The 14396-nt window shown below is 42.8% G+C and overlaps 1 protein-coding gene across 1 annotated transcript in view; it reads right to left on the bottom strand.

Moving 5' to 3' along the window:
* LOC122815754 (26S proteasome regulatory subunit 7) overlaps positions 1-14396 on the bottom strand; it is a 583850-nt gene that overhangs the window by 358546 nt on the left and 210908 nt on the right. Inside the window, exon 8 of the mRNA XM_044088516.1 lies at positions 4092-4256. Within this exon, the coding sequence (XP_043944451.1) occupies positions 4092-4256 (165 nt within the window). The remainder of the gene's footprint in view (positions 1-4091; positions 4257-14396) is intronic.

Here is a 14396-nt window from a genome sequence, read left to right as displayed (position 1 = left end):
CGTGATGCTGAATAGCAATGCCTGTTCCAGCCACTTGAGAGGCACCTTCCTTAGCGCTGGCAATCAGCCTTACTTAGTTCACCAGCAGGCAGTACCTCAAAAAGGGACGTGGTAAGCTCCATGACCAAGTCCCTCTGTAGCCGAGTGAAATGTGCCAGGTAGTTGAGCACCCGAGGACCAAATGTAGCTGATGCGAAAACCCCCTTTCCATGCCTGTCAAATTGCCCGGGACTCACGGTTGGGGGGGGGGGGTGGACAGATGTGCTCTGTTCTGCCAGCTCTTTCTTAGTGGCGGCAGCTACAATGATTGCTTCAACTGGCACTCCTTTGGACTAAAACTGCTTGTCAGAAGGGGGACTGAGGAATTTGATTGTGCATTTAGGAACAGGCTCCACAGAATCCAACTCCTTCCACACCCTGCTGGCGAAAAGATCTACAAGTCTATCTGCAGAGGGGGAAACCCAGGAGGTAGATGGTCCTGTCCCAAAAGCCTTCAGAAAGACGCACTTCTCAGAGGACGGGGGAGGGAAAACCAACCACCCTTAAGCTTAAGGATTTCTAAGATGTCCCTAAAGGAGACATCCTCGGGCAGCGATCTGGGGGAAACGTCTCCTTCATCGAGGTCCGCATCCCCAGTGAGTGACTCAACAGTGGAATCCAGGTGTCTCCTCTTACACAATTTCTTCTGAGGAAACTCCTCCAGGGGTGGCTGGGGGAAGGATTCAGAAGACAGGGGGACCACAAGTGGGGCAACTCCCACCTGAAGGCTAGATCGAGAGGGCTGACATGGGACAAGATGAGTGGGGCCCATATGGAGGGTCTAGGATGGTCTCTGGAAGGCCGGGGTGGAAACTCTCTGGGAGGAAAAGGTCCTCTCCATGACCTGGAAAGCTGAAGGACTGGACGATGCCCCGTCTGCACTCCCGGCAGGAGAAGGACCAGAGCAGGCCTGCACCTCCTGGCCTCCGGATAGTACGGGCCCCGAGCTGTCAAGGGCTGAAGCATTAAGAGGAAGGAACAGTCTGTAAAAACAGGTCCAGAAACCCCAGTCTGCCCAGGGGAGGTGCCGAGCAGTAGACGTCAGGGGCTCAGATGGGGTAGGGATGTTAAAGACAGTGGGGACCCCTGTCTCCCCCCCTGTGCGATCCAGGGCCTGAAAGTCCAACATAAACCCGGTCGTACGAGGAGAAGCCAATGAAGGGGAAGATGATGGCCCCCTGGCCAGATGGGCATGGGACGCATAAAGCCCCAACTCAATCTGAGACTTCAGAAAGGACTGGATCATCCTGTCCATATCAGAAGGGAGCAAACTCCTGGAGGATCTAGAGGAGATGGAAGACCTGGCCAGGGATGGATGTTGAGATCCCAAGGACCTCCCCTCTAAGGAATGACTCCTATGGTTGCAGGCAGAAGGGGACTGCCCCTAGTCAGAACCAGAGGGAGAATCCTCTATAAGAATAGTAGGACCCGACACCAATCCCAGATCCAACTGGCTCGGATCTGATGACAAGCTAGGATATGAACGTTTTGGTCCCTACAGACTCAGATCCGAGGAAGCCGGATCTGTGGCTGATCTGGATCCGACCGAATCCAAAGGCCTCACTATGGAGACCTTGGATCCACGCGTGGACTCCCACAACCAAGGATCCGAGGGCCTCAAACAGAAGCTCCAGACCCATGGTGGAAGTTGTGGGGCTTAGGACCCGAGGGCATTGGATCCGATTGGGTCGAAACTGGAGTCAGATCCAAGGCACTGGGATCCGTCAGTCTCACAATTTTTTGAGGAGGAATACCCGGGGAGTGAGGGGGCCTTCCTTTTGTGCTCTGAGGGTCCAGACTTGGCAGGGGACTGAGCCAAGGGACCCCCTTGAGCCAATCCTTTTAACAGGAGTTTGTTTCGGTGCTCGAGCAAAGCCCTGGGGTTGAAAGTGGCACAAATGTCACTTTCAACCTCCAGGTGGTCAACTCCCAAAAAATAGAGATAATCTACATGTGAATCAGAGACAGGCATCTTCCGACTGCAAGAGGATCCCCTTTTAAAACCAACTGTCTTATCAGACATGGAGCAGCCAAAGGGACATGCAAAACACAGAACCGGTAGAACAAGCATGAGTCAAAACCGGAAAAAGGCCAACCAACAAATGTACACCAAGCACGAACTAACTACAAGATTATCTACTACAAAAAAACACCAACAAACAGCAGAAATAACAGCCACTATAAAAAAGTATGCCAAAAACACACACACATACACATTAACAAGCAGAAACAAACGGGAGGAGAGGGGCTAAAATTACCAGTACTAAGATATACACAAAACACTAACAAGAAAACACTACATTACAAGACAAACTACTGACATAAGGTTTGAAATAAAGCTACTTATCCCCTCTAGAAACTAAGAACCTGCGTCTGAAGCTTAGCACGGCAAACAAGATCTGAAGGGTTAGAGGGCAGCAAGTGATTGGGAGGAGCTCAAGCCTAGAAGCTGCCTATAAAGCTGCCATCTTGGATCCGATGTCAGAATCAAGACCCCACTGGACAAAAGTGACGAATAGTGACATGGAGAACATCAGATCATATTCAAATGAAAAAAGGCACAAAAAGTTGATAAAATAAAAACCAGGGCAAAATAAGTAGGCACTGCAATGAAAGGTGAGATAATTGATATCTCTATTTGAGAAGTTCTGGATCCACAAGACTTATGAAGACTAGTCAAAGACGCTTGCTGAAGACCACTTTACAATGCAATGACACGGAAATGGAAGGTGATAAACAGAATCTGTATTTATAAGGAGTTACAAGGAAAGGAGGGGAGGAAAGTAGAGGTTTTAAACCTTTTAACAGCATTCCAGCTTTAAAGCGTGAGATCAGGAAAAGTGAGATATGTCACTGTTAATCAAGATAAGGTGCTATTTAAAGGGGAAGAGAATAGCAAGGTGAGAAACAAATGTATACAGCAAGCCGTTACAGTGACTATTACATTTAATTGAGAAGAATGGCTGAGATAACCTAGGAACATATATTATGGAATTATTCAAATCTGGAACAATTTAAAAAGGGACTGCAAAAATGAATGGTACGCATAATACAAGACATAAGGCTGACAAAAGCAATGATGCTTTTAAGCTGGGTAAAACAACACTCAAAGCATGGAAAAGAGTTGTTATTGTTGTTACTACTGGTATCAAGGAAGGTCATAATGAGGAAATGAAGAACTAAAGAGAAGCCTACCTTTTTTGAAGCCAAAAAAATCATGAGGGATATTATAGAGAAGTAAAGTTAAAAAATGGCAGAAGACAACAGTTAGGAAATAACCCTGAATAAGTGGTCAGTATGGAACAAGTGGTACTTAGTAAGGGATGACTTGTGAGGAATTTTAATGGGATTCCAATTTGGAATCAAATACTGATAAGGATATCAAAGTGAGTAGATAACTCTTAAGAAGATAACACTTAAGGAGAGTTTACAATTGAAGCCAAAAACGTATGAAGTTGGAAATAGATGGGGGAGATTCTTGCTCTTATTCAGTTAGTTTAAAAGAAAATATAACAGTTTAAAACAATGACGTTGCAAACACTAAATGGCTGTGAAATGGTAACACATGTTTATACTAACTCTGAGATTACATTTTACCTAAACAGTTTCTTGGTGTACCAGAATAAGTTTGTACAGTATGGAAGTGCAATAAAGGCATCTGAATTAAAAAAAAAAAAAAGTCCAACACTCTAATGTATCTTTTTACGTTTGGTAATGGGATACAATAACAGGACAATAAAAATGAAAAATGCAGTCACTTCAAAATAATTGCAAAAACAGAAATATTTTCACTTTTCTATATCTATCTATACATTTACACACACACACACACACACACACACACACACACACACACACACACACACACACACACATACATATATATGTACACGTGTGTAAACAAGGCAATAGTCTGCATCTGCAAAAACAGAAATATTCTTCAAGTTTCTATGGTATGTAAAACAAAACAACAGTTTAATGGCAGATTACATCACCAAAAATATTTTAACATTTCTATATAATTCTGCGTTTTCAACAGTCAGGAATATTACCTCTCCCACGTACTTCTGAACCAGTTCTGAGCCAATAACTCTGATAAAGCAGGCATCTGTCCTGTTGGCTACAGCTCGAGCACACAGAGTTTTACCCGTGCCAGGTGGGCCAAAGAGTAATACTCCCTTAGGCGGTTCAATTCCCAGGTTAACAAAACGTTCTGGCTGAAGAAAAAACAGAAAAAACACAAGTAACCATTTAACATTTCTACCAGTGTTGTTTCTGGTCTTCCAAAACTCACAAACTGCTTAAGTATTATTAAACCCAGGTTTTTGGAACACATAAGGATTGAGGATGTGATTGTGGGTTGGGAGGAAGCAGCACACACACACACACACACACACACACACACACACACACACACACACACACACACACCTGTCTCCCTCACTATACAGATATATATATATATATATATATATATATATATATATGTGTATATATATATATATATATATATATACATACACACATATATAGACATATACTTATATACATAATACACACACACACACATACATATATGTATGTTCATACATAAATATAAACACACACATACCACACATACATATATTCATATATATGAGTGGCAAGTGGTAGAGCAAAGGAGGCAAATCAGACACACTAAAACCACCACCATGCAACCTGGTGAAAATGCAAGGTCAACATAATTTGCTAATGACTGCATAATGATAGAGAAATATGTAACATTATAGTAATGAGCCCAAATGCAAATGCAAAGGAAGTTAAATAACATGAAGGAGTGATTCAAAAATGTATAAAAATTACAATATTAGCCACAGCCACCAACAAGGCCGTAATCTGTAATTTCTCAGTGAACAGAGACAAAGACAATGCTAAGATGCTAGGAGTATGAGCCAAACAGCTGTATGTTAGCGGGTGCTCTGACAGGCAGTGTCAACTAGAGCTCATGTTATCACCTTCTGCACCATAGAATGATCCCCCTACACCTAAAAAACCATCGGTTCCACAACAGAAACATAGCAGAGTGTTATTGTGTGGACAAACACCATATGGCAGCCTAAAGACACATGTTGTCCTCCCATGGAATTCCATGAGGTGTCTTTAATACTGATCCCAATGGACTGGATTTCCCTTGCTGCAGAGACCTTCCAGTAACTACCATACGACAAGGTAGGTATAGCAAAGGCATCTGCCTCCTGACTGTTACACCAGTTCCTTGATATTATACTGCAGTATGTGGAGTAGTATATGTGATTCCCAAGCACCACAGAGGACAAGGACAACACTAGGCTGGTGTAAAACAAAACAGCTCATTTCCCTGAGGTTCTAAAGTCCACTGATTGCACCCACATTACCTTCAAGGCTATGCCTGGTCCACATAGGCACCGGTCAAAGATACCAACAAACAAACAACACTGAGAAGAGTCATGGGCTTTTTCCAAGTGCTCTGATTGTTTCTTTGAACCAGTCAAAGATACACAAGCCAGAAAGGTTTTCTTTCCAACAACTGCCAGGTGCTGCTCACTGCAAATGGTATTATGCATAATGTACCAGTGCTCCATCCAGACACATCTCTAACCTATACCCGCGAATTCTGCAGGGTGATTTCCCACAAGGACATATTTCTGGTGATACCGGATATCCCATGCAGCCATGGCTCATATCAGTATGCAACCCACACAGCACAGCTGAGGTGCAGTGCAACACCAGATTGTCACACTCTTGCAACATCGGTGAGTGTGCTCAGACTGATGAAGGCCCATTTCTTTTACCACAGGTGCATCCCCCTCCAAGGAATAAGTAGCAGCACATGATCTTATCTACCTATCCTGTGCGGTGTGCCCACAGAGGTGACAGATAAATGATGGTTACAGACGTGGCATAGTCTCTGGCATGTAGAGGCAGGAGGCCCCATGGAGGGAGAGAAGGTACCTATGTTCTTGTCCAATGGACAAATTAGCTGAGTGAATTTCTCGTACATCGTCACTCAAGCTGTGCAGTACACTTGGCAACTCTGCAATGGCAGTGGTGGCATAGCACACAGCCCTGCACATACGTTAAGTAATGCCCATCATGACATTCAGTTCAGGCAATGAGCAGGAGCCATAGTGTTTACTGCCACCAGCCCAATGCTCCAGGCCCCTGACTCCACATTTTGTGGAGGTGCCACTGCCTACTGTTGGTGCATAAGCAGGGCTAAACAGTGCAGCCAGAAAAGGTGTGTCAGATGTGATCTTCCCTTCTTTGGGCCCTGAAGAGGTGGGAGCGAGGAGCAAGTTCCACAAGCAAGAGAACTTTGTCAGTGGAAGTGAGTGGTACTGTACCCTCCACAATCACCACTAATGACAATGGCACTGTACCCTCAGACTGTGCTAGTGTAAGGCCACCATCATTGTCAGTGTCTGATGCATCAGTGGATTCAGGCTTGCACCATTCCACAGCAGAAAAACCAATAACTGTAGCACCTAGGCAAACAGACAGATAAAACTCCACGTGTAATACTGCAAAATGTGACAATCTCACCTCCCTGTGACGTATCAACTGTACAGACAACAGCCATGCAAAAAACTGTAAACAAACATACCTTGTCAGGTATGTTTTTGTGGCTACAATCATATATGCATGTTGAGGAGATACGATACTGCTGAACATTCCTCAGTTCGTGGGAATAGTGTGTCACTAAAACATGTTACTGATGTAAGGAAATACAAAACTGGTACATACCCATCAGAGACAGGGGATGGTGCATCCAGTTCAGCTCCCACATCCGGGCCTCTGCCAGGTATCATGGTTCTTTCACTCTCCCCAGAGAGGGATAACAGAAACTCCTCAATGGCACTGATGGTGGTCTGTGATGGTAAACTCGCACCAATGCCATTCTCTTCTTTACAGTGATGTGGCTTTGTTGCAGGTACGCAGGATCATGTCAATGATTCTGCAATGGACCCAAAGGGCTGCCTTGTTGTGGCCACTAACTGCTTTAACATCTCCTTCCAGTTCATGCCACATATGTTTCCAGAAGGCGCATTAAATCTTGTCTGTGCTCAGTATTCAGCATCTGTGTTCATGGAAGGCCTTCATTAGCACATTGATCCCTACATGGGAGGGCTTCTCAAGGCGTTTTGGGCGCCATGTATCTACCTGTAAATGTGAATATACATCTATAGTCAGTGATCAAGTGTAAAATATGTGCAGAGCCAACTATAATGGTTAACACACCCATGTGACAGCTGAGTTACCATGACGTGCCATGCCTAGCATATTGTAATATCAAAAGACACTTCAAAAAAATAGAAGAAAACAGTGCGAAACCAACCAATAACCTGTTAAAGCACTGTTGAAAGGAGATGCCCAACACCGGTCAGTCCCAGAATAAATCCAAAAGTTTAATGAATACCATGCACAATCCAAAATACATATAATGTTAAATGCTTATTGAAACAACGCGTTTTTCGTCTAAAACTCAGACTTCATCAGACATCAATAAAATAATCCATTAATTAATAAATATCAATATTTATAGGCAAACGCTATTTCAAATGGTCCAATAAGGAACCAAAATCATGAATAATTAACCATGGACTCTGAAATGGAGCACTTCGTTTTAAATGAAACATCTAACTTAATACAATCTAACTTGGTATCATATGGTGAATGATTATACAAACATTATTATATATATCGAAAGTCATGAAGTGAATGAATATAACTTCGTACAAATTTACTGGATCCATAAATAAACACTCAAATATATATATATATATATATATATATATATATATATATATATACATATATATATATATATATATGTGTATAGGAATATTTCCATGTTTGTAATAACACTCCCCTCTAGTGGCCTTGAACCAAAATGACAAGCCACGACAAAAAATTCACAACATATCTAAAATGTATTTCTATAAATATATATATGTTATAGTTAAATATGTAAAATGTAATTAAAATCAGACCCAATATCAAACCTTAAATACTATTAATAAAATATATATATGAATATATACATAAATATATATATAAAATATTTGATTGGGAAATAAATATATAAATAAATGTGTTGTATTTGAATAATGTATCATAGATATAAATTCCAAAATGCTAAAAAACTTGATGAAATAAACCCAGCCTAATATCTTACTTTAATATAGTCTAGCAACCCCCATTTTGAGGACAGGGGAGAGTGAAATATAATCGTTAAGTCCGGGGAATCTATTAGCTTCCAAAACAATTTGCCAGTATAATTCTCTATATTCGATCAAAAGACACTTCCCCACAGTAGTCTAGTACAGCAGCATGGGCTAATACACCCGGTCATTAGTCTACACATACATGTGTCCAAGAAAGCACAGCCACCGTACTGCCCCACATATTCACTCCCGCCCTGTATCAATTATCTATTGTGCCTTCCCCACCACGCACCATCAACTGTGTCCCATATATGAGCAGTAGATGCAGACTTTGTGCACTGCAACACAGTCCTCTGCTTATGAGCCACTACCAGTGGACACAATCCACTTCACACACCCCCACAGCCATACATTTGATGGGTACTGCTGCATGTACCTGTGCCCTCGGATTTCTCATTCATCATTATAACCCAGGCTGTGCTCACCACCCCAATCAGCAGATTGCTGCGGAGCTACTCCCTCTCCAAAAATAAATAAATAAGAGTCATACAGAATACAGTCAACCTCCCTACCTGCCAATGACCTCTGTACCCATATCAAAGCAGGGCTACAAAGTCCAATGTAGTTATTTATGGCAGAGATCCATCACAACTGTCCATATGCTACCCAACCCCCACCAGAAGACAACTGTGCAGCAACTCCCCCAACAATAAAACTTTGTTAAAGTTAACCTGTGAAGATTGGACAAAGACAGGCGAAGGCTGCCAGTTTAGTAAAATAGAATTTTATACATAATTCTATCATTTGTATAAATAAATGTAAAATGAAGGCGTGTGTTTTTAAATGAAAGAAAAACACTGTAAAATGTGAACTTCAAGATTGTTACAACATTCCCCCTTGCTGTAAAGAAAAACTAAGTCAAGCCTTTCAAATGTGTCTTTTGAATTGAAATGATTTTATGATATTCTTTGATCTTTAAAGTTGGTTCCGGTCAGGCTAGCTGAAGACATTCTGTCTATTGTGTTAACTAAGGACTAATTGCTAGAGTGTATATGTGAAATACCTTTTAGTGTTGCATTCTCCTATGCAGGTGTTAGCTTGCTAAATAATGCAGTTTCTATTAGCCTGGGAACTCAGAGCAGGTATCAAGATGATGCAATATGAATGCTGGGAAAACCTAAGTGTCAACATGTTGTAATCTGGGGAGGACCCAGAGACATGTTTGTTAGTGATGTTTTATAAACTATGTCTCACAGAGAGACTTAGAGCATTTTGACTTTGGACATCTAACCCAGCACTGCTTTTGCTCTTTGTGTATATAAGTAGGATTGTAGCACTATGTTTTTTCTTAAGATTAGCTAAAGATTAGAAAGTAGATTACATATTTTTCTGTGTAATCAGATCTTTCCTACGATATTATTTTAAGTTTCTGTGTGATCTCTCAACTCTTGGATATCTCTGTGGTGTAGTAGTTTTGTCTTGTGTTTTAATTATTTATTATTAAATATTTTTAAATCCTTCTACCCGTGGCTGGTTTATGTGGAGATAAATTATGCTTTAGAGTGCATTATATATTTATAGAGTTTACTGTCTAACTCCTTCCAAATCTGCGGTGGTGGTGCTATGGTAGCATTGTCACCTCACAGTAAGACGTCCTGTTCGATTCTCAGCTAGAGCGTCTTCTGTGTGGAGGCATGCGTGAATGGGCATTTCTTCGTTGAAGGTTGTGCATCAGGGCCGGCAACTTGGCACATAAAAATCTACTGCCAATCATTAGCAGACCGGAGTTCTGCTGTGGCGACCCCTAACCGGGAAAAGTCGAAAGACACAAAACTGTCTAACCCCTTCCAATAAGCCTAGACTGAATAGTCATATTATCATTGGATAATAATATTGCACAGTAATAATTGGACACCCTTTTAAGGGCCTTTTAGTAACTGATATTATTAACTGGGTGGTGGCAGTAATTACTACCGTATAGTGTGGGTAAAGGGGCACAGCTGGAGAATCTATGTCAGCCTTTCCCAGGAGTGTCTGCGAAGTTGTATAAATACTTATCTCAAAGTGTGTGTGTGTGTGTGTGTGTGTGTGTGTGTGTGTGTGTGTGTGTGTGTGTGTGTGTGTGTGTGTGTGTGTGTGTGTGTTGTGTCAGCTACTTGGCAGGGACATGAAGCACTGGTTGGACAGAGAGGGTACTGGAGGTTGTAGCTTGCCCAGTTAGGCTGAGACCTGGACCCTATAGCTGTGCCAGTGGGGAGTCTTACTGGGGACCCGGAGAGCAAGGGAGCAACCAGCCCCAGAATGACTGTGATCTCTGTGTGCACTTAAGGGAAATTGTACTTTACTGTGTGTATTAGTTATCCTTTCCTCTTCTAGGAGATGACCTCCCTGGTGTTAGTGGTGAGGATTGAAGCTCCTTGATTGCTGGGCCAGGGCACGGTCGTCACATACCCTTTCACTATCCTTACCTGGCAATGGCCTGTATATTATATCCATGGGAAATGTTGAACACTTTTGCCTGTAGACCAATATAACTATCTTTTTCAAGATGTATTCACTGTCCTTGAAAAAACAATTGACAGCATTCCTGCTTGCTTGAGCGCATGCAGAGAAGACTGCAAATTGGTCTGGGTATATGTCGACTTTTTGTAAGCTTCTGAGAAGTGCTCTTCAAATTTTTCCCTTAGATCTGCTAGTTCTCTGCTATCCTGCACTTTTATTAGCTTATTATTGTAGCACGTTAAACTATTCCCGGTGCCAGAAAGTCTGCTCTTCAAACTTTCCCTTAGAACTAGCTGATTTCTCAGTAGTAGCACTAAAATCTGAATCCCTGTCACTAGCACTTGCTCTAAAACCTGCTGGAAAGCACTATGAAGCCTTAAACTGATACAAGCACTCAACTCTCCTTGTTAATAAGGAGAAATTAATTGCAGGCGCTAAAACAGCCTATAATTGCAAAGTACCTTGCCAAGGTAAGGGAAATCAGCTCTTGTCCTTTACAAATGAAACACCGAACTAAGCATGTCCAAGGGTCAAGCTTCCGGTGATTTCTCCTGTCCACCTGGTGAATCTGGGCATACTGGGGCAATGCAGCAATTGCCTCATGTACTCAGACAACACTCTCCTCCTACCACCCAACAATACAACCTGCGAGAGATGCACTTACATAGCCAAACTGGAAGCAAAGCTCTCTCCACCCAGGATTGTGCTAGACAGTCAAGAGGAGAAGGTTAACACCTGCACTACACCTCAAGCAACACATAGCCCTTCAAAACTCACGCCACCAACATCCACACACAGTAACACTAAACTGACTTATGCGGAGGCCCTTAACATTAACCTGCCCAAGCAACAAGGACCTCCAAAGCTGAAACGCAAACAAACACCCATCACAACCAAAGTGTCACATAGCTCACAACACCAATGTGCCACCCAACAACAGCCCCTAAGGCAAGACAACGTACCCAACACTTTAGTTATAGGTGACTCAACATTCAGGCACACTAATGTTCCACTCACCAGGCTGAAAATGGAGAAAATTACAGTCAGCTGCCTGTTGGGTGCCAGGATCCGCCACATCACGCATGCACTCAAGTCACTCCACAACAAGTACAAATATGACTCTGTCATTGTCCATGTTGGAGTGAATGACTTGAGACGTACCTCCATGGACTACATGAAAAGAGACATGGAAGAGCTCTCAGATCATGTGGCCCAGGCAAGTTTGACCCTAGCCCTGAGTAGCATCCTGCCTTTGCCCAGAATGATACCACAGTATAAGGACAAAATGATCGACTTCAACAATTGGCTAAGTTTCTGGTGTCATTCAAAGGGGATCCAGTATATGTCTGCCTGGGAAGACATGACTGACAAACCACGATGCTTTGCCAGAGATGATCTGCACCTGTCTCCCATGGGATTCAGGTTACTGGCTAAGGCTCTTACCACCCCTATTGTGCCTTTTTTAGGCAAGGCTCAAAGGAAAAAAAACACCACCATAACAGATATAAGCATGCAAAATATAAAGGTAATGCTACAAGTCTAAACCTCAAAATGCACTCTCTCGAGGCACTACTAAAAATGGAGAACATTGATATCTGTGCAGTAGCTGAGACCTGGTTCAAGGCTCCAGACAGCACTTCTGATATACCAGGCTACAACTCTTACCACACTTTTAAACCACCAAACCAGGACAGAAACACTAAAGGCGGAGGAGTGTCCATATTCACCAAGGATATTCACACCTCCAGGCTAGTTGCCCAACACAATGCATCTGAAATTCTACAGGTGCAACTAACATTAGGTAAGACTGCAATCCAAACTGTAGCTTGCTACAGATCCCCCATCCCCCAAGATTCTCACTACACCTTTCTAAACATACTGGAAAATATTAAGATACAAACAAACACCTTAATACTGGGTGATTTCAACTACCCTGCCATTAATTGGAAAAACTACTCGGGTACCAATACCTTTGCCCAACGGTTCTTGAAATTCATAAATTCCAACGCCCAGGATCAACTAATCCATAGTCCCACCAGATGCTCAAATACCCTAGACCTGGTTATTATCAAAATGGGCGATTGATGTTCTACACCAGTGGTCAACCCCTCGTTGGTCAGGTCTGACCATAAGCTAATCACCCTTGACGTCCACATCCCACCCCCACCCCCCAGTAGGGAAACCTCCATAAAAAACTTCTCCAAGGCTAACTTCATGCTATACAAGTCAGAAGTGACAAACTTTATGACACCCATGCAGACAGGAACTGAAAGTTCGACTGCTGAATCCTACACTAAGGCACCTTATGAGCACATCCACTCATGCATGAATCGTGCCATTCCAAATAGAACCAAGATGCTCTCCTCCAAAAAAAAGGAAGCCAATCTGGTGGTCCCCTGCCATAAATAAACTATACAACAGAAAAAAGAAACTGTTGCAGAAAAGAGAAAAATCCTAGGATGCAAAATACTCCCTTACCAGCCTCAGTAAGAAGCTGAGATCCCTCATAAAATCCTCCAAAGTTAGTTACGAAAATAAAATTGCCAAAGATTCCAAGGACAACCACAAGGCATTCTATAGTTAAGTCAAGAATCTAAATGGCAATGCTCAGATCTGCTCTGAGCTACAACAGAATGGCATTAAATATACTGATGCCAAGGATATTGCCAATATCCCTGTCAAATCAATTCAGTGCCAACTACACCTTCTTCTCACCCCTTAAAGGACCCATCCCAATACTGAAAGATTGTCAAATTCCGGTAATCACGGCCACACAGGTAAAAACGCACTCTCCAAAGCTAAGAATACAGCATCCATGGGACCAAGTGACATCATGGGCTGTGTACATGAACTACAAAATGAACTGGCACCTTACCTAAGTGTCATGTTTAATCATAGCCTCACCTTAGGCTTCGTTCCCAATGAGTGGCGCACAGCTACAGTTATCCCACTCCACACGGGGAGATCCACCTTGGATCCAGGGAACTACCGTCCCATCAGTCTGACAAGCCTGATCTGCAAAACCATGGAATGCATTATCATGGAACTTATAAACAAAGACATTGGCAACCTTCAAACACTGGACCCCACCCAGTTTGGTTTCATAAAGGGGCCGATCTTGTCTCCTCAACCTGATTGACTTCTTCGAATCAGTCTCCAGAGCCGTGGATGAGGGCAAGGTGGTCCACACAGCTTATCTGGACCTCACCAAGGCCTTCGACATCATCCCCCACTCTGGAATCATAGATAAACTTACTAAGCTGGGCATTAATCCCTACGTCACTCGATGGGTTGCCAACTGGCTTACTGACAGAACCCACACTATTAAAGTAGCCGACTCAAAATCCAGCTCCAGACAAGTGACAAGTGGAGTACCTCAGGGTTCAATCCTGGGACCGCTCTTGTTTGGCATCTACTTCTCTGAAGTACAGGCCAGCACTAAGGGACTCTGGCTAACAAAGTTTGCAGATGACTGCAAACTGGGAGCCATTATTGAATCCCCAAATGATGTGGATATTCTACAAAAGGGCCTTACAGAAACAGACGATTGGTGCCACAGCCATGGGCTCAAGCTCAATGCCAAGAAATGTATAGTTATCCCCTTTGGGAAAAAACAAGTACCCATGAATTACCACATAAGTGGCAGTACACTAAACACCGAAAGTGTGATAA

Source organism: Protopterus annectens, chromosome 11.part0, assembly GCF_019279795.1.
Source record: "Protopterus annectens isolate FY-2018-M chromosome 11.part0, PAN1.0, whole genome shotgun sequence".
NCBI classification, from domain to species: Eukaryota; Metazoa; Chordata; order Ceratodontiformes; family Protopteridae; genus Protopterus; species Protopterus annectens.
The sequence above is the reverse complement of the archived record's forward strand: the minus strand, read 5'-3'. Positions and strand labels throughout refer to the sequence as shown.